The 20,745-nt window shown below is 32.3% G+C and overlaps 2 protein-coding genes across 2 annotated transcripts; both read right to left on the reverse strand.

The window, feature by feature from the left end:
- Positions 1 to 956: 956 nt before the first annotated feature.
- On the reverse strand, positions 957 to 9,945 carry Khc (kinesin heavy chain). Its single transcript, XM_076367003.1, has 14 exons — positions 9,271 to 9,945; positions 7,719 to 7,860; positions 7,376 to 7,549; positions 6,993 to 7,261; positions 6,670 to 6,916; positions 6,322 to 6,558; positions 5,905 to 6,251; positions 5,630 to 5,830; positions 5,420 to 5,560; positions 5,052 to 5,336; positions 4,779 to 4,964; positions 4,501 to 4,704; positions 4,131 to 4,425; positions 957 to 3,593 (listed from the first exon to the last, which is right to left on the reverse strand). The coding sequence occupies exons 1-14, from the start codon at positions 9,427 to 9,429 to the stop codon at positions 3,517 to 3,519; spliced, it is 2,964 nt and encodes a 987-aa protein (XP_076223118.1). The 5' UTR covers positions 9,430 to 9,945; the 3' UTR covers positions 957 to 3,516.
- A 1,605-nt stretch (positions 9,946 to 11,550) lies between these two features.
- On the reverse strand, positions 11,551 to 20,530 carry Hecw (Hecw ubiquitin protein ligase). Its single transcript, XM_031982720.2, has 9 exons — positions 20,382 to 20,530; positions 18,403 to 19,697; positions 17,835 to 18,116; positions 17,425 to 17,623; positions 16,810 to 17,354; positions 16,389 to 16,726; positions 16,067 to 16,267; positions 15,024 to 15,983; positions 11,551 to 14,875 (listed from the first exon to the last, which is right to left on the reverse strand). Exons 2-9 carry the CDS (start codon positions 19,654 to 19,656, stop codon positions 14,764 to 14,766), a joined length of 3,891 nt encoding a protein of 1,296 aa, XP_031838580.1. The 5' UTR covers positions 19,657 to 19,697; positions 20,382 to 20,530; the 3' UTR covers positions 11,551 to 14,763.
- Between the last annotated feature and the right edge of the window lie 215 nt (positions 20,531 to 20,745).

The raw sequence follows: 20,745 nt of genomic DNA on the forward strand, positions 1-20,745 counted from the left end.
CTGAGGAATATAAATTGCTCTACGTTCAAACCAATTGCCTTCCAAAGTTTTGGAAGTATAATTGTCTTTACTTAATGTTGGTGCACGATCAAGTTTTCGATCTTTCGAAGGAAATAATTTCGCTCGTAAATCTCGCAATGACAATGTACTTTCTAAACATTTTTGTTCTAAGTTCCAATTCATTACATTCATCTTTAAAGTAAGATCAAAGTTCTAGCACGAGATCAAAACATAAAATTAGAATTATCCATAGTATGAGTATTAAAGAAATGCAGATATATGTGTAATATAAATTATTTTATTAAATAAATTTGCTATCTAAGAATTATTACTTAAGTGGTATTATAATGAATAAAAATTTAATGCATTTTATTCCACATTCTTAATGCAAACATTTCAATCTTGTTAATTGTGTAATGATAATAATAAAAAGAATAGCAATATGAAATTTTCTTAAAAGTAATTTCCATTCACTGAGAGCATGTGTTTGTTTTTATTGTAACATATAGTACCTTTTAGCTACAGTCTCTCTAGATCCTGAAGATAAATCTACCTTCTAAGTCTAAGAAAATTTTTAGACCTTCTACTCCATCCTATTCTCTGCTATAGATGAGGTAGATCTGAACTTGATTGAGGACTTGAAAAAAATTATACATACTGTTTCAATGTGGACATAGAATGTGCAATGAAAAGGAATTTATTAATCCCATTGCATTTTAATAGCAAATCTACTTCAATACAAATAGATCTTGCCATACATCGTTCAGCTGCAATATAGATTCTTATACTGCCAGAATTAATATGATGTTAAGCATAATTGAATGAGCGCACAAATGGGACATACAATAATTTTTTAATAAAACGTAACGTAATAGAGCGCATTGCTACGTGGATTTGTCACAGCTCATCTGTACAACACATTTTCGACATGTTGCAAAAACAATGAAACGAATATCTACATATGTCAACTTATTTATTTCTTTCACATTCGCATATTTCGTACAGTTTACAAAAAAATCGGCAGCAGTTATAGATCAACCTCCTCTTTAACAGTGATCTTTGCTTTTCTGGGTGAATACATACTGACTACAACTTTTTTTTTTCATTATAATTTTAATTACGCTTGAAATATTATTAAAATAATAATAACCCCCGGGTATTCTGTTCTTTTTGTGTGTGCACATATTGAGGATCTCCGATTAAAAGTCTATTTTCAATGAATATTTGGTTGTTAGGAAATATTTTGTACAATTCATTGATAAATTTAAAGTTTTCTTGTCACGAAAAAAGACACTCACCAATCGAAGAAAATGCAATTCTAAATTTAATTTGAATAGATAACAGGCTGTTGACTCTTGTACCTGAATAACTGTCGTCGCTTTATTCTATTTTAATTATAACATAAATGTGCTGGATAAACATCTTAGAATTCAATTGTTTATCTACGTCGAAGAAATCAATAAAGCCTTTTCACGATAGTCTATAAGGACAAATTGTAATTTAGTAAAAAAAAATAGTCAATACCCAAAGCTCACAATCAATGTAATTGGTTGACAGTTTGCTTCATGATTAGTTGCTCAAGGAAAAATGTTGAACCATAATTTAAAATTTATCAATGCGTGTCAACACCTTATTTGCACAGTCGAATGAAAAATAAATTATTATGTGACAATATTTTGAAGATCATTAAGGCATTAAGGCGTTAAGGCGTTAATATTGCGTGTACTGTTTTGCGATAAATACATATATGTACCTTGTAGCCTTTTGCGAGTAGCGCAGTTTGCATAGGACTGCTTTTCTGTTGGTTTGCCAAACTAATGTAATGGGGTATATGATTATATTTACATACATTTGACAAGAATATTTCAATAATAATTGCACTCATTATGCACCACGCACTTGTCTTTGCCTATTAGCAAATACAATTTCACCCTTGATATCACAAAAGTTTAAAAAACGGAAGATGACAAAATGATCTCACGTGAAAACATGATTTCTTTTGTCGCTGTCCACGACAACAAGAGAGAGAAAAAGAGAGAATGAAAAATGATTTATAAACAAAATATTAATTCTTTTTTTTACTTTTCTACATAGCGTAAAGCGTCTGAGCGTAACAAGATTCCATTGTATTAAGAATAAACAGGCATTTTGTTGCGCACAGTTTACAGAAAGCTATATGTTTCCTTAAATTAATAAATGTTTAGAATTCTCCTGTTCTGGACAGTATATCGAGTACGTGTGACTCACAAATTACTAAGGGAATCATAAATAAAGTGATTACAAAAAATACATAAAAAGCATTATTTATCGACGAATATTAGGTAAGAGAATAGAGTTTAGTAAAAAAATGCACATATATGCGTCTCTGTGTGTACAATGTACTCAACGACTACACCGGAAAGAAAAAAACGAAAACTCTGTGAGCGACTTATTTGTGGCCTGCAACAGGTTTTAGGAACTTAAGCAGACCTGTGCAATAGCTCACAATTAGATGTACATTATATATTTAGGTAACTTCTGAGCACATGCTCAATATGAAGAAACGTAAACTAACTTGTTTACCTAAAACAAAAGACTTTTTCCTACAGACCAAATTTCCTTGGACTGAGGGCTTTAAATGTAGTACAAAAGCCTCTGGTATAAACAAAAATAAGCGATAATAAATTAATTTAAATTAGATGATTATATAAAGATCGATGCAATGAAAACTGATCTATATATATAATGTATACATATATATATTTATAATTAATAAAATAAACGTGATTGAAGGTTGAGATGAAATTATTCTGTCGAAAAGTTTCTCTCGTTAAGTCATTGGTTCTTGGACCTTCGATAATCTTTAGAGCGACCATCAACCTTAACACTTGATTAAGTGAGTCCTCTCAGAAGGTCGGAAATTAATTTGTTGTCACGTGTTTCGTTAATAGCAATGGAGAGAATTCTTACAATTATAAATACTTATAAGCCACGATCATACCTACAATTTTTCTCAAGGCCGCATGTCCAATCGTATCTCACGTTAGCGACACCTACCAAATCTTAAATAGTACTGCCTCATTTGCTCACAAATTTTAATCTCAATAGCAGATCCAATAAAACTGCCAGGGACAAATCTGTCAAATCATAATAGAACGAATCTCAAGAAAATACTTGGTATCCTGAGATACGTGTAATTCATTTTATTTCCTTCTTTTTCAAAGATGTTTGTATAAATAAGACACATAATAGTACAAAAATTCCGATAGAAACAATCGAAATATTTTCTACGAGAGGCCTTTAGCGTGTTTATTTGATAGACATTCACCTTTATTTACCGTGCATGATATTAAATTAAATAATTTATAAAAATTAACTATTTACAAGTCGATGGGACATGCAGCGCTAATTTCATAACTTAATGCACATATTTTGAATATACCTAAGTACATGCTCTTTTTGAGACAAATAACAAGAACTGGCGGTGCTCCTTGCGGATATATTACATCTATTGCCCTTACTATATAATCGTAACATTTATGAGTATGCACTACAAAGTAAAGTATCTGCAACTCTTTTCTTTTCATCGATGAAAGCGTTCTTGCATACGTTTTCTGTAAAAGTGAAGGGTTTGGCATTATGCTCACGATCACTGTACGTTGTGACCCATATCTGAATAGAAACATGAAAAAAATAAACAAATATCAAAACTGTACCAGCAAACACATTGATTAACTAAAAATTAATTGGCCTTTTTAAATATAATATTTATGTTCACGTTCATATGTCTATTTACTTAATAAGAAAAAAAAAATAATGTAAATAAAAAATTGTCGCCAGGTTTGTTCGTTTTTTTTATGGTGATCATATTTTCAGATATTTTTATATGAAACTGTATGAATTTGTTAATGATTGTGGTTGTACATTATTTTAGTGGAACCGATGAGCGAGAGATTAAACATATCAAACGACCCACTTACTCTAAAACGTAGAGCGTCCCGGACCGTTTCCATTCGTACAAAATCGAACAAACCCACGATTTCATAATCAGATTGTAGATGTTTAATTATTTGCATCTAAAAAAAAAAAAAAAAGAAAGGATTCGATATATGAATTTAATATGATAAACTATATTCAAATTTCTTACTCACCACGATTTCCTGTTCTAATAACGTTAAGGTTGGTTAAATGGTGTTGACCAGCTCTAATTGGTTTAGCGATCTGTGCGCTAGGTCCGCGACGGGCCAAACTCTTCTGTCTCACAGCTTCCTTGATTCTATCTACCTCGAATTGGTAGCGTTTGCGGTCTCGCATTGCACCCTCTTTGGCGTCTCGCAGTGCCGTTTCAAGGGCTTTTACGCGCTCCATTGTGCTCCGCAGTCTTTTCTCAAGTTTCGGTAATTCGCAGCGTAAATCTGCGTTGTCCCTCACGAGTTGTTTGTGTACCTATCAGAAACACGAATTTCTTATTAATTTATATTTCATTTTTTTTAACTTCTTGGAAGTGTTTGTAACGCATACCTTCGTTAGTTGTTCCAAATTATTCTCGAGGAAGGAAATTTTCTGCTTCTGAGTAAGTGCACCAACAGCGTCATCGTTATCTTCCGAGTTCATAGTCTTCTTTATTCTCGTCTGTAAGTCCTGAACGAATAATTTGCGCAAATTGTGCAACGTTTGAAGTTCTTTGGCTACTGTTTCCTCCAGACTCTTGAGATCTTTTCGGGCCTGCAATCCGATAAGCATGCGATAATTTACTTTCTAAACTGTATCGGCATACTAATAATCCAATTTATACGCACTTGTTCTCGACGTTCGTTAAGCAGGATTAGTTCTTGCAATTTCACTGATTTATTCGCTTCTTCCTGTTTCAATCGTTCATAATCGGCTTGCATTTGTTGATGTGCCAACGTGAACTTCTGATTCAAATCTTTAAGCTCGCTAACTAGATCTTGCTTTTCGGAGAGTTCATCCCTAAGAGCAGCAACCTGTACCAAGAATCAATATTAATTGTAATATTATGTTATTCGAAGTAAATAGTCATATATCTGAATATAACTATAGTTTTTACTTACCTGTTTCTGGTGAGCATCTCGCAATTGATCCATTTGTTGTTCTAGTGCTACCCTCATCTTTGTCGCTGCTTCTTTTTCTTCCGCCTTTTCTTTATTCGTAACTGCTTGCATTTGTTCTGCAGCTTTCAGCTTGGCGCACTCTTCACGCAAAGCATCAACGTCTTCTTCTAAAGCACGTTTACGAGTTTCTGCCACTTTCATCGATTCTGTTAAAAATTGCATACGAGCTTCGTGTTGCGAAATTAATAAACGACATTCAGCCAAATCCTTTTCATATTCAGCAACCTGAAACATAAATCAATAAACATTATTTAGTATTATACAAATCAACTATAATGAATTGAAAGACTACGAAACCGAACGCTTACTTTCTTGTTACAGTCTACTTGGAAACTTTCTAATCCTTGGCAACGTTGTACTAAATTCTTCACCTCTGATTTCATTTTGCTAATGAAAAGTCTTGCCACTGTAAATTCCTCTTCGAGTTTACCATTACTTTCCGGCACAACCTACGAAATATCACATATTTTCCTTATATCTCCAGATTCGCATCTTAAACATTTAAACGAATCATTTACCTTCAAGTTTTCGTCGCCAATAGCAACTCCCATCTCGCCTAAATCCTTTAGGAAATTCGCCAACATTTCTGCAATACGTTTCCTCTGATGAGCGGACATATCTCGCAACTGTTGCAATTCTGAACTTGTAGTGTTCAATTCGGTTTGTTTCGCTAATAAGTCCTCTGCTAAAGCTTCTTGTTCTTTGTTTTTCTGGTCAACCTGGAAATATAAAAGTGTAAAACTATTGTCAAACTATTCACCAAACAATATACTATTTAGTATAGTGAAAATACTTCTTGAGATTTCTGATCGTAATTAACAGCCAGTTCTTCAAGGGCTTGCAGAACTTCTTTAACTTCTTCCTTAGCACTTTCATTTTCTTGTTGTATTCTATTCATCTCTTGTTGAAGTTGTTCATAATCTCGTCTTGCGCTCGCAATTAATTCTTCTTGCTCTTCCATTTGTTCTTTCAGTTTCTCAACATACTGTGACTGTTGGTTAATCTCCTCGTCCTTATCATCCAATTGCTGGAAGAGTCTTTCACGTTCCTCTTCCAGTTTTTGTCTCTCTTCGTTAGACAAGGAACCAGCCATTAAGATGCCACCAGGTGTGGCTGGCATTGGACCATCGTCAAGTTTACCTAGAAGATATTACAATTTTAAGTGCAAACTGGTACATACTTATCTTCATAGCTAATATTGTAGAATTACCTTCAATAGACATATTAATTGGAGTTGTAACATCTGGTCCTTCAACCAAGCTAACTTGTTCTTCAGGTTTAACTGTTTCACCTTGGCGCCACCGTGATAATTCGGCCTCCAACTTCTCAACTTTTCCTTTCAATCTAGCTGCCTTTTCTTTTTCTCTCTCATAGCGACGTTTCCATTCTTCAGCTGTCAATTCCTCGTTGACACATACAACATTCTTAATAGTCTTAGCACGTTTACCTAAACAGATATATAAAATAAAGATTTAATTATTTTGCACTGTCCATGAATAAGATGTTTGAATGTTTCATTTCTAAATAATGTACTATATAGATTAATGAATAATATTACCGAAATCTAAAGTCGATTTTGTTTCGGATTCATTGAAGCTAGCTGGTGAGCAACAAATAATAATTGTAGTTCTAGCATTGCCACCCAGAGATTCTTGCAAAATTCGAGTTAACTTTGAATCACGATAAGGAATGTGAGTTTTGTTTCCATCTGCTAAAGCTGAAATTACGTTGCCAAGCGCTGATAGTGATTTATTAATATTTTTCGCTTCATCGAGCACAGTGCCTTCTGCTCCAGTTTTAGAAACCTAAGATAATGTAAATATATTATTTGCATGCAATGTGAAAAAAGGAACTACATAAAAAAATTGATGTACAACCAACCTTTTCTGAACCAGCCAAATCAACAAGATACAATTTTCCTGATAGCTTTTTTTGATTTTCTAAATTTTCTTGTTTAACATTTATTAAGAACACAGAATGAGAACGTGAACTGTGTTCATTCATATTGGTAACAGCAATATGCCTATTTGACTTTCCTTCCTCTATAACTTCAAACACTTCTTCAGGACTAGATACAAAACGCTCTGTTGCGCCCTTCACAAATGGAACTCGATTTTTGTCTTCGTGTACACTTAAATTCACTTTTGACACTGAGAAAGCAAAAGCAGAAATGGTAAGCAGAATGGAAATGACAAGGAAAGAAGAAATCAAATTGTAAATATTTGAATCAGTAAGTATACAAATTGTAATAGTGGGACTCTTACCATCCAGTAGATCTCTTATTTTATCCATATAGATTTCAAAATATGATATTTTAATGTGAAACTCCAAATTTTCTTCCATACCATAAATATGATTGAAAATGTCGTTAACAATTCTGGGAATAATACCCTGTTTATTTGAATCTCCAATAACACCTTCCATTGTGTGCGTTTTTCCTATTCAAATATAGAATAGATAATTTAGATAACACAGTAGCAACTTTTAATTGATTATTTATTTCAACATTTTCTGAAAGACTTCTTGGCAAAAAAACCTACTTTTACTTTTAAGATTAACAAGCATAATTGGTCACTATCTTTATATTAATTACAAATTACTACTTACCTGAAGATGTTTGACCATATGCGAAAATAGTGCCATTGTATCCTGCCAACACGTCTGTGACAATTGATTTAGCTGCTTCATTGTATACTTTGTCTTGAGTAGCATTTGGCTTAAATACTTTGTCAAAAAGATATACTTTTCCCTGAAATAATGTTACAACATTATATTACAAAACATGTAAAAAAATATAATATTAACAATTGGATGTAACCATGTAAAAAGATTTGTCTATATACAAATGTAAAAAGATTTGCCTATATACAAATACAAATAAAATAGAGGGTGTTGCAAAAAAATGTTACCACACTTTAATTATTTTAACATTGAAAGCAAATTGTACAATATTTAATAAATACTTTATAAATAATTGAAGTGTGGTAACATTTTTTTACGACACCCTATATATGTTAAAAAAGTTTCATTAATTAAAATCAAATATGAATTGCACAAAAGCTACTATTACACAAAAAATAGAGAAAATTGATAAATATTCTTTTTGTTAAGTTATTAAACTTCTTTTGTTATTTAAATTCTTTAAAAATATTAAATCTGAAAATGTTCAGAAAGTATGAAAGATTGTTTGATTTCCGCAAGGATCATATATACACTTTTATACCTCTTTCATGTATGCTGAAGAACATGGGAAAGGGGGAACAATTGCATTCAATAAAGCTTTGTTTCATGAGCCTCTTGATACAATGGCAATATATTTTCTAAGCATCAAAGAAGATGAAAAAGCTTATGTGCGAAACAATATACTCACAAAACAAAATCCATATAAAAATACATTTAATAACAATTTTATTTTCTACATACAACCATCGAATAAATCATTTGATGATAATCTCTTTGAGGTTTATCTATGTTTTCTCGCATAGCACAGACTAATTCACTTTTCAAGTGTTAAAAAAATACAATACAACTGAGCTTAATGAGACATACACATTTATGTACCAGCTTCTCCTTAAAAACATAGTAGCAAACTATGAAGTCAGGAATATAAGGTAGCAAAAAAAAATTTGGAATTCTAATTTTAGCAAGCTTATTGATCATATTAAAACTTAATGAACGAGACATTAATGAAACATCCATTTCACAAAACAGTTACATTCGAACATTCAAAAGTTCGTGAAATTAACGGTTACTTGAAGACGAAACAGCTCTATTAAGAAAACAATCGTTTCCCTCCCACGATTCGAAAAGAGGTAGCATCGTTGTTAGTGTTCGGGTGTGTACCCATTTTGAAATGAAGTTTCAATTAACGAGTGCAAATAGCGTTGCATTAAGGCGAGAAGATCGTTTGCGGGAACGAGAAACAACGGAGTTAGAACGAAATCGATTTCGCCGCAAACAACAAATATGAATCATCGGGAAGTATACGAAAAAACGATTAATCGACATTAAGAGTATGACATGCGGCCCGTAGGCACCGCACCACGGATAGGATGACCAACAGCAGCTGTCAGCTGTGCACGGTGACATCACACGTAAGCTGGACGGTTGGTTAACGAGCATGATAACTAAAAAAGAGTATGACGTGTATGAAACGTACCCCGATGGAGATGCAATTTTCTTCGCCGCCGGAAGGGAATTTCACAATAAACTTAGAGCCAGCCTTTTCCTCGGAGTCGTTCAAAGGTCGAAACCTGCAGACTACCTTAATACTGTCCTCCGCGGCAATCTCGCGCTCCCTTGGCGTCTCCATTGTCATATTTCGGTAGCCCGGATTCGTGACACGAGTTCCTTGGTTCTTCTAATTAGCCGCACTTAAGAACGATTCCCAATCTTTCGTAGAGTACATAGGCGACAGGATGGTCGCGTGAACCGCATGAAGAACCACTACTGTCTCTCTGTCACAAACCACAGCCCGTTTTCAGAGGAGCAAAGATGGCTGCCGTTATTCGATGATTTTGCGGCTCGACTGATTTGCGTGTGCAAAGGTGAGAATCAGCGACCGTACTTGCGCGCAGATCGGACAAGGAACATCAACGATGGATCGCACGCGGTGGTTTTACTTTCTAATACATTACAACTGTACTGACTATGTGTCCTGGAAGAGGTATTTGATTATACTTGGTTTTCTAAAAAGCAATCGATGAGAGAGTCTAGGCAAAGTTCAACGCAAACGCAACCAAGTAAACGTGCGCGCGCGCGCGCCGCTGCCCTACCGTGCTCGTCTTGATTCGCCTGCTTGCGCACTCGATACACCATTGTCGGCGGATATCATACGTTGTCAGGGCTGTAATACGCGTGGGCGTCGTTCCTTATTCTACTTTCTTGTGAATTACCTTTTTCGTAAAAAGTACGTCATCGAACGCCTTCTCCCAAAACTAATACCTATTTTGTAATGATAAGCGATGTTACGTAACATTGCTTATTACAATTTCTTCATGTTCGAATAGTGTAAGTCTATATAATATATAATTGTTGTGATAAAAATTTCATAAATTCGAGCGTATAAATTAAGGATAAAAAAATACTGCTTTAACCGTTATAATAAAGAAAATATTCTGAATTCAACCGTCTTTAAACGATTCTCTTAATGTTTTGTATAAAGACCCTGAAGGTTTTTAATGATCATAACCCTTTCCATAATAAAATAATGGAAGTATGATAATGAGTACCGATAAAGTAATCACAACAGATGATTATCTTAGATATAAATATCTTTCCGTATTTCTACATTTGTTCCGGTTACGAAGCAAGAGGTTTAGTAAAGTACCGGTGTTTTGTGATTAGATCGAAATTCTAGGCTCAAACGTGTTTATTTAAACTTACGCTCCTAAGTATATTGGTTATGCATGCTCTTGTCAATTATTAATAAAATAATATAATGACAAGTGATTTTCCTGTAGAGAACTTTGTACGAGTTCATTTTGATAAAGTAAAATAACAATCGATATCGTTGTGCTCGGAAATAAATGCTGCTAAAAATTAATTTTTCATCTTGCTGCTAGAGGGCTATTCACATCTATTTATTAAAAGAAACCCGCGCTTCCTTGTAATTTTATGCCCTTATTTTTATTAATTTAATATGCTCAAAGTTCGAAATTTATACAATATTTGTAATTTGTAGTAAAATCCACTATAAACTACCGAGGTCTTTGATTTTTACCATACTTGATTACACAGCAAAACGTGTCAGAGTAGAAATTTCTTTGTCACGTAAATTATGTATAAGTATGTTTTCTTAACAGGAATGGCTCTTTATTATCATTTACCATTGTTTTAACCTAACAATCAATCATAGAAATTTCTAGTCACCTTACATGTACATGACAATATAAACAGGAGATACACAAGAAACATTAAGCATTATACAGTGTACTGGATATTTCTACTGCACATGTTGATATATACATTTGAGAAACAGACAAAACTAAAAGAACATTGAGAAAATTACTAACGAATATGATCATAATAATTCTACTCATTCATTAGATATTATGAATATATTATGGAAACTTAAATAATGTCAAAGAATTCAAAAGTTGTATTAAAGTGCAATACTGAACTGCTCTGTATTTTCATGTACTTATATCTTCTCTCAAATCTTAAATTTACTTCGTAGAAATATGTTTGATAGTATTTTGAAAAAGTATTTTGGAAAATAATTGGTAAATAGGGATAGATATAACACTACAGCATAACGTTATACTAATATGCTTATACGCGAAATCATTTTTAAGTTTATTACAATGCATTTTTAATCTTGAAAAGTGTATGAATTATGTACTAGAAATTACAAAACAGTTCGTGTATAAAAAATTATCTCGTGTGTAAGGTCTTACGAATTTATAATTTCGACTATGATTAAAATTTCACAGATTAATAAGATCGAAAAAGAAAAGATTTTATTGTCGCTGCATTCAATTTTGCATATAATAACTACAATAGAAGTTATTCTATAAAAGTTTTAACTTTTCCAAAGTATGATTACATTTTTTCGATTCAAGAACGATCCTTTTTGGTCGTATTGCATTATTTTTGTTTTTCTTTCTCCGTTGTGACCTTTACAATCCGACATTTATTGATTCCACAAATTTTGTACTATGCACCTGTTTACACTGTGACATTAGGAATTGGTCACAAACTTTTCAATAAATTAAATGTTCTCAAATTCCTTTACAGTTTATAAACTTCTTATATATATAATATATGAAGAACAGTAAACACAGATCTGATTATAAAATTGATATAAACATAACAGCTGAATAGTAATGAAGAAAATTGAATTTATATTAAATTTAGGGTCAAGCTTCTACACAACACCTGAAGCTTTATTTATATATCATTCTTCACATGATTAAAATTTTTTTGGTAATTTTTTGCTATTAATAATTATTTTAGCTTTACAGAAAATAGCGTAATTTCTTACTTATAATGATTATGTATGAATTTCAGAGTCAACGTGCAATTTTCATATTTTCAAAATTACGAATAATCATATTAGTTTTGTCATCTTTTGAAAAAATGTACAAAAATAATGTAACACGATGTACATAATGTAGAAAAAAGTAACTTCTTAATTTGTTATGTAATGTCCACTTTTTGATAATGAAGCACGAACGAACAATTGTGGAAGTTTTTCAGTACACATTCTTAGATAATTGTATAAGATACTATGACTAAATTATACTTTCCGAAGGATTTCGGTCGTAGTAGTAAATCCGTTTCAGTTTTAGAAGATATAATTATTACAAAATAAATTATTCAGTAAATGAAATTCAGCGAATAAAAGTAAAAAACAACAATATTTAATGTAACATAACAAAAGAGGCACATTTTATTTTCTTTAACAATAAAGTAAAGAATGTTCTCACACAGTCATGATTCATTGTAAATGTTGTGTTATCTAGGATTAACATGCCTGTAACATGTATAGAATATACTAAGTTCTACCATTTTGCTATGCTACATGACTAGTTTACAGACAATATAAAGTGCAACTTATCTTCAACAATCACATAATATTAGTTTTTCTATGTAATAAATAGTATAATTATGACTACTATTATTTAATAAGTTTATTATTGTAATTTAACGATATAGTTATCGTTACCGTCATTAAAGATCAAAAAGATTACAAATTGAAACTTTATTACATAAAAATTATATGTTGTCAATATGGTATATTTTATACTTAGCTATTGAATTTGCTAATAATTATTTACATTCAATAATTTAATGCAAATTCTGTTCAACATTTGATAAATATTTCCATTTAATATATTTTGTCATTTTCCAGTATAAGTTTCGTGTAATTCGGCTAATTTAAATAAAGTGACGTCCTTATTATTTTCTTCACAGTGTTAAGCATCAGCAAATATTTTAAATATCATGCATTTTTTTATGAATTAGGAAAGGCTAAACAGTTAAGAGAAGAAAATTTCCCAAGCTGTAGAAGCAAGATTAAAGTTTGGTAGAGGTAGAGTAATTCTTCAAGCATAAAAGCATCTAAATGTCCATAGATTTTTTTTAAGTAACAATATTATAATATTCTGTTACCATGTTTCTGTTATTACAATTGATTTAACGAATTGTATAAACAATATTTTTTAAGAATGTTCTACACATCAAATATAATTCTGCAAAATGTTTACATTAATACTAAATGCAAAATTAATACTTGAACAATAATTTAATTATTATCGTTATTATTACTTTCATTGACATATTTTCACTCGCTATTCATACTTTCGTTGTGTATTCATTGACAGTTTCTTTCTGGACATTTTACAAATATTTAAATAGCATTTATTCGGTCCGAATGTAAAATTACATGACATGCAGATAACGGAAAAAATGTTTGTAGAACATAATAATATCTTACGAGAAAGACATCTTAAAATGTGCAGTAAAAATTGTTTACGTTATAAACATTTTTTCTGTTTCCTTGTACAATTTCTTAATTTAATTATAATAATATTAAGTAAATTGACATGGAATGTCTTAAAATATTAGAAAAAGAGTTCAAAATTCAGTATTATAAATACAGACTAGAAATGATTATCGGAACTATAAACTAAATAGATCACTGAATAAATTACTAATATAGCTGCACTATATATTTTCGTAAAATGCATCGTTCCCTTTTTCGTTTTCCATAGAAATTTGTTAGAATACTTTTGTAAAATGTAAAGAAAAAAAAAATGTTGTGTGAGTTATGCTAAATATGTCGCGTGTTTTGTATTAATTTAAAATTGAGTTTTTTCCACGGGAAAATTTATTGTATGTCCAAATTATCTAAGACTGGTTAAATAAAAAGTCGTAAGGGATTAAAAAAATATGAAAAATTGTTCCTACAAAAATATTTTGAATCAACTTAATATTATGAAATGAAATATTTTAAATTTTTATTTATAGTATGATTACCATATTTGAGACGAATTCAAAGAGACCCAGTAAGAAATATTTTCATCTAGGAGAAAGTAGTGTACTAGTAAAAACTGAAGGATTCAGATTAAAATGAGTCTTCGTTTTCTACCTTGCGTAAATTCCTTTAACGGCTTGTACAATATACAATGTCTATTTTTAAACCAAACAAATTTTTGTAGGAGCATTTTTTTTGTAACTTTTTTCCCCTATGAGATATTTAACTTTTCTTAGATTACTCAGGCACACTGTATATTGATCTTTCAGCAAGCTCAGTAAACATAGAAATTTTAACGAAAATGTAATTGTATATATCCATATTGAAATATTTTGCAATAATGTATTAAATCTCTTACTTTTATACAAGACATAAAGTGCGCGAATTATCGTTCAGATTCAATATAAATAGATTACAGCAATATGTGTACAATATTTAAAATTTTCAAAATATGCGCAACTGTTTGTTTTTTTTTCCTCTAGGTATTTACATTTTGATACAGTTTTGATTGTAGTAATCTTAGAAATCCAATTGCGAGTTTCTGAATAATGGAATTCGTCATTGATACAGTTTTATATCCACAAGAATCCTTCATTCGATTTGAACAATGCAACGCACAATGTTCTTACTTTATCATTATATATTTGCTGTAATCGAGATAAATAATTTACTTTATTCTATTCCAAACGTGTTCGTCTCTTCTACGGCCAATAAAAGCTTCTCATATAAAATTTCAGGTGTAGGATATGGTGGAAGATCCAAGCGATTAAAGCATGTATGAGCTCTAAAAAATATATCTCATTTGAAAAATAGTATTATCTAATAAATACTACAATGTCAACCGAATAATTAAATAATTCATAAGAAAGTAAAAAAAAATATAATTAACGTTACTAATACATAAATAAATGCTAGGACAACAACTTGTATACCTGGGTAAACTGTTTGGTCTTCCCCATTTTTCAATGCAAAATTTCCGTGGTCCAGTAGATCCGCGAAGAGCTGCAAATCCTTCATATGGAATGCTTGACGTTCCAGTAACAAACTGTAGTAACCTTAATCTTTGTTCATTTGTAAATCGACTTATACTGCTCCAAAACCATTCCACCACCGGGTGGGCATCATGATAACCACTTCTATATTCTGTATGTGTCCTCCAATCATTAAGATCAATTTCAGCCGCTCCCGCTATCACCAATTCTAGCTCCCGTGCATCAAAAACCGATACCAATCGTGGATCTACAACTTCATAAAATCCACGAACCAATGATTCCGTCTGTTCCGCAACACCTCGTTCAAGTCTCCAGCGTACAACTCTTTCAAGATATTCTTTTTTATTTTTCTCCGTGACAGTAATATTTCTGCCTCCAGGTTTTAATTCACGTTCGGCTACTCGTCCCAACAATTCCTCTGTCACCGAAAAAGTTAATTCCAACGGTTCTATACTTATATCTTTCTCTTTGATCCACATTAAACTTTGGTGAAATTCTTGATCCAGACTTTCTAAGTCGCTCAAGCTTGCTGGTATTCTCAAAAGAGCTTTGTAGAAAGGCCTCGTGAAAAATGCATCAAGCAGATATTGATGAACCAAAGCCAAACCTAAAACTCTACCGGAAAATTTAAACCAATCATGGTAATTGTCTACGAAAGCTGACATAGGCGACACTTGGACGGTGTAAGTGTCATTGGCAGAATATTCGAACAATCCATAGTAAGGATTAAAAAGCTCACGCGACAGATGAAAGAAAAATTCGCGGGACGGTCCACCATAGTCCAGACCTTCTTCATGATCGAACATAACTACTAGCTTGCCTTTTTGAAGGTCTTTTTTTGAAGCGGCCATGATACGAGTAAAAGCATCTTCCAAAAGATGTTCTCTTCTAATATGCAATCTGATAAATGAAAAAGATTGTTAAATATAGAATGAAAACTGTGGAAAAAGTAAAAATTTGCTAAGATATTAATATAAACTTACTTTAACTTTCCTGGACCTTGTCCATATCCTTTACTTTCTAGCTTCCTGTAAAATGTTCTAAGTTTAGCTTCAAAATCTCTTCTGTATGGAGCTGGGGCTCTAGCAGAAGCTCTGGTTAAGCCAGGTGAAGCATGCGGACTACCTAGTGGAGATCTGCCTACATTCCCAGGTACATATGACATAATTTCTTGTTCGAATAAACTGTAATAATGAATTCATTATATTAATCAACTGTACATAATTATTATTATTCAAAATAAAGAGTAGCATTATGGATTTCACAAAGTCAAACATTTTTCATTCTAACAATGATATTTTGTACCTTAATAACAGTGCCAGAGGTACATCATGACCTAATCGTTGTAAAGCAGTAGTTCCTTCGATTCGTATAGTATTTACTTTCTCTCTCAATGCAATATTTTGTCCTAGTACTGAGTGTCTTTCTTTCAAAATATCCATTATATTCGGTTGACGTAAGAAAGCGACCACTTTATCATTATAAGCTACAGGTATGTCGGGCGTAGTTGTAACAGCTGATTGCTGCGGCCTTGGAGGTGGAACAGGTGCTTCATCTAACAATGTTCGTGCATGCGCTGCTTCAGTAGGCAATCTTGGATCAATGAAAGATGTAGCTTTTCTGGCATGACAGATGAAGAATTTCTGAAATAAAAATATTTAGACAATATTCCATCTTCGAGGAATATGTTTAAGAAAATAAATAATTTGAATCTAAACATATTTACTTTGCCTGTCCTATCAAGTTTTGATTCGTAGCCTCTTGGAAGCGCCTTATTCGCATCAGCAAAGAAATTTATTAAAGCAACCAAATCTCTGTTATGCTCATATCTTGGGAACACTGTTGTGTCTCGTCTGATTCTATTAATCATATGTTTTAGACTGGCATTCCGATTATATAATTCTAATGCTTCGGCGTTAGTATGTAATTCTGTGAAGAAGTCGGGCCTTGTTAAGAATAATACTGGAGGACTCGTGTTGATGTCGAATGGTTCATTTCTTTCGGTTTCGTTTCTTTCAGATCGTTCGGGTGGTCGTTCGGAATTCTCAAAGTTATTTCCGTTTGCATGTTGCGAACTTGTCGGCTCACGATCAATATTGTCAGGTCGAGAGATGGTTCGACGAACACTCTGATAACGTCTGTGCAATTGCTGTCGCCGAAGATCACAACCTGTATTTCGTGTTGTTAAATTGGGCCTTTGCCAAGTTGTAGTTCGATTAATGTGATCTATGTAGAACACTCGACCATGGCTATCAATTCTTGCTTCCCAGCCTGTAACAAAGATACACTTAATACATGACTTTAATAAAATAATTAAAAAAACATATTTTCATTATTTTACATGGAGGTAAGGGTTCTTCAGAGGGTAATGGTACACTTGATTTTTGGCACATTGGTAATGGACGCAATAGCTTTGGGCGATGCGTAGGTGTTGGAGGACATTCCAACTGATTCGTTGGCCCGGTTTCTGGACGTTCCAACGGTCTATGCGCTCTCGGTAAACTCAATAATGCTATACTTTTCGTAACAGCTGTCCTTGACTGAAATATATTAAACAATCACTAAACAATTTATGAAATACCATGAAGTGCTAGCTAGCTGGCACTCTCGTCTGACTGTTTAGATTCGGATTCTGGTATATGATTCTCATGAGTGTGATGAGCTGTCCTATGTCACAAGTATCAGCTTTCCAGCACTTAACGGTACTAATAATTATAAAGAGACTAAAATAAAAAAATTATTTAATATTACCTTTGAATTAGAAGCTTCATCGACATCTACTATTTCAAATCCAAAACAATCTTCAGGGTGCAAGGGTGCTGGGTACTTTTGAGAACATCGTTTAGGTAATTCTGGTGGACCAGCATTACTTCTGTGTAAAAGTTTGTGCATTGACCGTGGTGGAAGTGGTGGAGGACTTGGGTATAATGTTTCATATAAACGTTCAGGTGATGAGAAGCCCCCTGTACTCCGCCATAATTGATAATATTCCACACCTTCTTTTGTTATAACACCATTTGTATCACATGACCTCTACAGAGAAATTTCTTTTATAAGTATTAATTTAGAAGGTAACACAATTGTCTCAGAATTATTCTTTACATTTGTTAAAATGACGGAGTGTAATATTAATCTGTTTCAAGCATTGAAATTGAAATTACATTTACATGCATACGTAGATAAGCAAAAATATATACACTGTATTAAAAAAAAAATATAAACGCATCTTATTTCATTTTTAAAAATCATTGACATGCAAAACTGCTTATTGTTATGTACAATTAATATTTTACAAACTTTAACTTGAAAGAAGTTGCACCTTTTTGGTCCCATTATGACCTAGAACTGCCTGTTGTGATTCAGTATCAGAATTGCTCCCGTCGCTACTATTTGAAGAACGATGTGGTTCTATTTCTATACCTTGCGCTTCTTCTAAACGTACTTGTTTCATAGAAGGTGGTTCCAAAAGTGCTACAGCATTTTCTTCAAGTTCAGATTGTTGAGCACTGGCAGTTTCATGTAAATTTTCTAAAATTGGCAGTTTAAATGGTTTCCTTATCATGTCATTGCAACGTACTAAGTCGGCCAAACTGTTCTGAGTTTTTGGCACACTTTTGGATACATGAGAAAATGAACTACCAGGTTCATTTAATCTACTTAAATTTTCACTTGTACTCTTATTGTTGTTCTCTGTTAAACTTAATGGTTTATGTGCATTTACAATATCATTACTATGTGCTTCATTTGTCAATGTGCTCTGGAATTGTGAACAATCATCTGAACTACACGAAGCTAGACTTTCCAAAGGTAAACTGTAATCTTTTATACAGGAACCCCGACTATTATCACTGTACGTGTTATCCTCATTATTGTTATGCTGGTCTCTCGTATTTTGTTCATATTGAGATTCTGCGCTAGTAGATTGTAAATCTCTGCTAAAAAACTGTTTTTTTCTCATCATATTTCTAGAAGACAAAGGTAGCTGTTCCGAAGTACTTGCTATGTTTCCAGTATTGTTTTCAATGCCAGCTAAAAAGCACTTTTTTCTTGTTAAGTTTTTATGAGACAATGAGGTAAGCCTTTGACTTGAGTTTTGTATGACTTCATTACTACATTTACTTGAACTGCTGCTGCCACTTTCAGTTTCACCAGCTGACACTGGTGTTGCGGAATCAGCAGCTCTTAAAATTACATTTTCCTCATGACATTTTGATTCAGAACAAGTATTTTGTTCTTCTAAGGAGTTCAACATGTTAGCATCAGCTATGTTATTGACTACTTCCTGTTGATAAGAAGATGCTTCTGCTTGCTGTAAACCATTTTCAGTTGTCATACAATTTGTATCTAATGGCAAAGAAGTATTCTCATTTTGCCTTATAAAATCATTTTCAATGTCAGCTGTAAAAGCTGTATGATTACTTTTTGTAGCATTGGTTTTCACATGTTTTACTATAGCTGTGGAATCTTGATTTGTAGTACTAACAGTTAATAATGAAACACTTTGTTCTTCTGATTCATCTCCCCCATTGTCCTTCTTGAAAGCTGCATCGCTAATGTTAACTTCAGATGGCATTTTTTAAAACATAGTACCAATCAGTTGTGTTTTTTTATGTACTGAAAATGAAAATAAAATTAAAATGACATTAAACTAATTTATAACTAATTGTTAAAAAGAAAATCATTTTGCAGGTGTAATGAAAAACATTATATAGGAACAAAGTAATGAGTCATATATTCTTTACTTTCTTATATGTGCACCACAATTCTAAATACAGCGAGTATATTGAATGAAAACAACTTTTGAAAAATACAAAATAATATTATCGCTACTGAAGAAATTATGTTGAATGAAATTGGGTCTACATGTAACTATAATTTCTGGTTATTCTAACACATCTTGCTTCATTCATGGACAGTTTCTGTTTTTAAACAACTGTATTATTATATATCACTTTAAGTTTAAACAATGAATTCATAAATCCTTTTAGGTCTATTTCAGTTGTTTCAAAATGTTTACAAAAAGGGATTCTACTATGCATATAAATGTACAGTTACAAAATGTATAGTATAATTATACTTATTCTTAAAATTTTAAGCTCCTCAAATGCATTATAAATAATTAATAATAAAAATCGTTCATAATATATGCTAATTGTACGGAACTTGTGACAGTAAACATGTCACACTTAATTTCTGCGAGACAATTCTTTCGAAGAAAATAACTGTTAATGCTTTGAATTTAAGAACTTATGAGGAACGTTAAATTGTACAAGAATTTCAACACGTTGGTACTTTTACCTTGCATATGTTACATTTTTCCGAATATCTTAATCGAAACCCCCGGTAAAGACATTTTACGTCACATTTACATACTTATTTACTCGTCTCACTTATTACACGGATACATCGGGGAACGCGTTCGTTTGACAGAATGATATAGCAGACTCTATCTGGTAACTTTTCATACTGTCAGTTGCTCTGGTTTCCTCTGTGCATCAATTGCGAGCATCTTATTGGTTACCTACTCCAAATTGCTAAAATCTTGAATTATACAAACTTTCTACTTATAGAAAGTGGAACTAGATTGTTTTTAATTTTTTGTAAAGTATAATCATAAAAATTTAAGAAATTAATATTAAGTAAGATCATGAATTGAAACAGG

This window comes from Nomia melanderi, chromosome 4 (genome assembly GCF_051020985.1).
Source record: "Nomia melanderi isolate GNS246 chromosome 4, iyNomMela1, whole genome shotgun sequence".
NCBI lineage: Eukaryota > Metazoa > Arthropoda > Insecta > Hymenoptera > Halictidae > Nomia > Nomia melanderi.

Bases quoted from the DNA above. Each gene is read 5' to 3' on its own strand.
- Khc (XM_076367003.1), bottom strand. From the start codon at position 9,429: ATGACAATGGAGACGCCAAGGGAGCGCGAGATTGCCGCGGAGGACAGT. The intron at 7,262-7,375 runs GTAAGAGTCCCA...TTGCTTTCTCAG, and splicing joins AATAAGAGATCTACTGGATG to TGTCAAAAGTGAATTTAAGT. The intron at 3,594-4,130 runs GTGAGTAAGAAA...TCACTTTTACAG, and splicing joins TATTAGAACAGGAAATCGTG to AAAACGTATGCAAGAACGCT.
- Hecw (XM_031982720.2), bottom strand. From the start codon at position 19,656: ATGCCATCTGAAGTTAACATTAGCGATGCAGCTTTCAAGAAGGACAAT. The intron at 18,117-18,402 runs GTGCAACTTCTT...ATTTCTCTGTAG, and splicing joins GTCATAATGGGACCAAAAAG to AGGTCATGTGATACAAATGG. The intron at 17,355-17,424 runs GTAAAATAATGA...TCTTTGTTACAG, and splicing joins TGAAGAACCCTTACCTCCAT to GCTGGGAAGCAAGAATTGAT.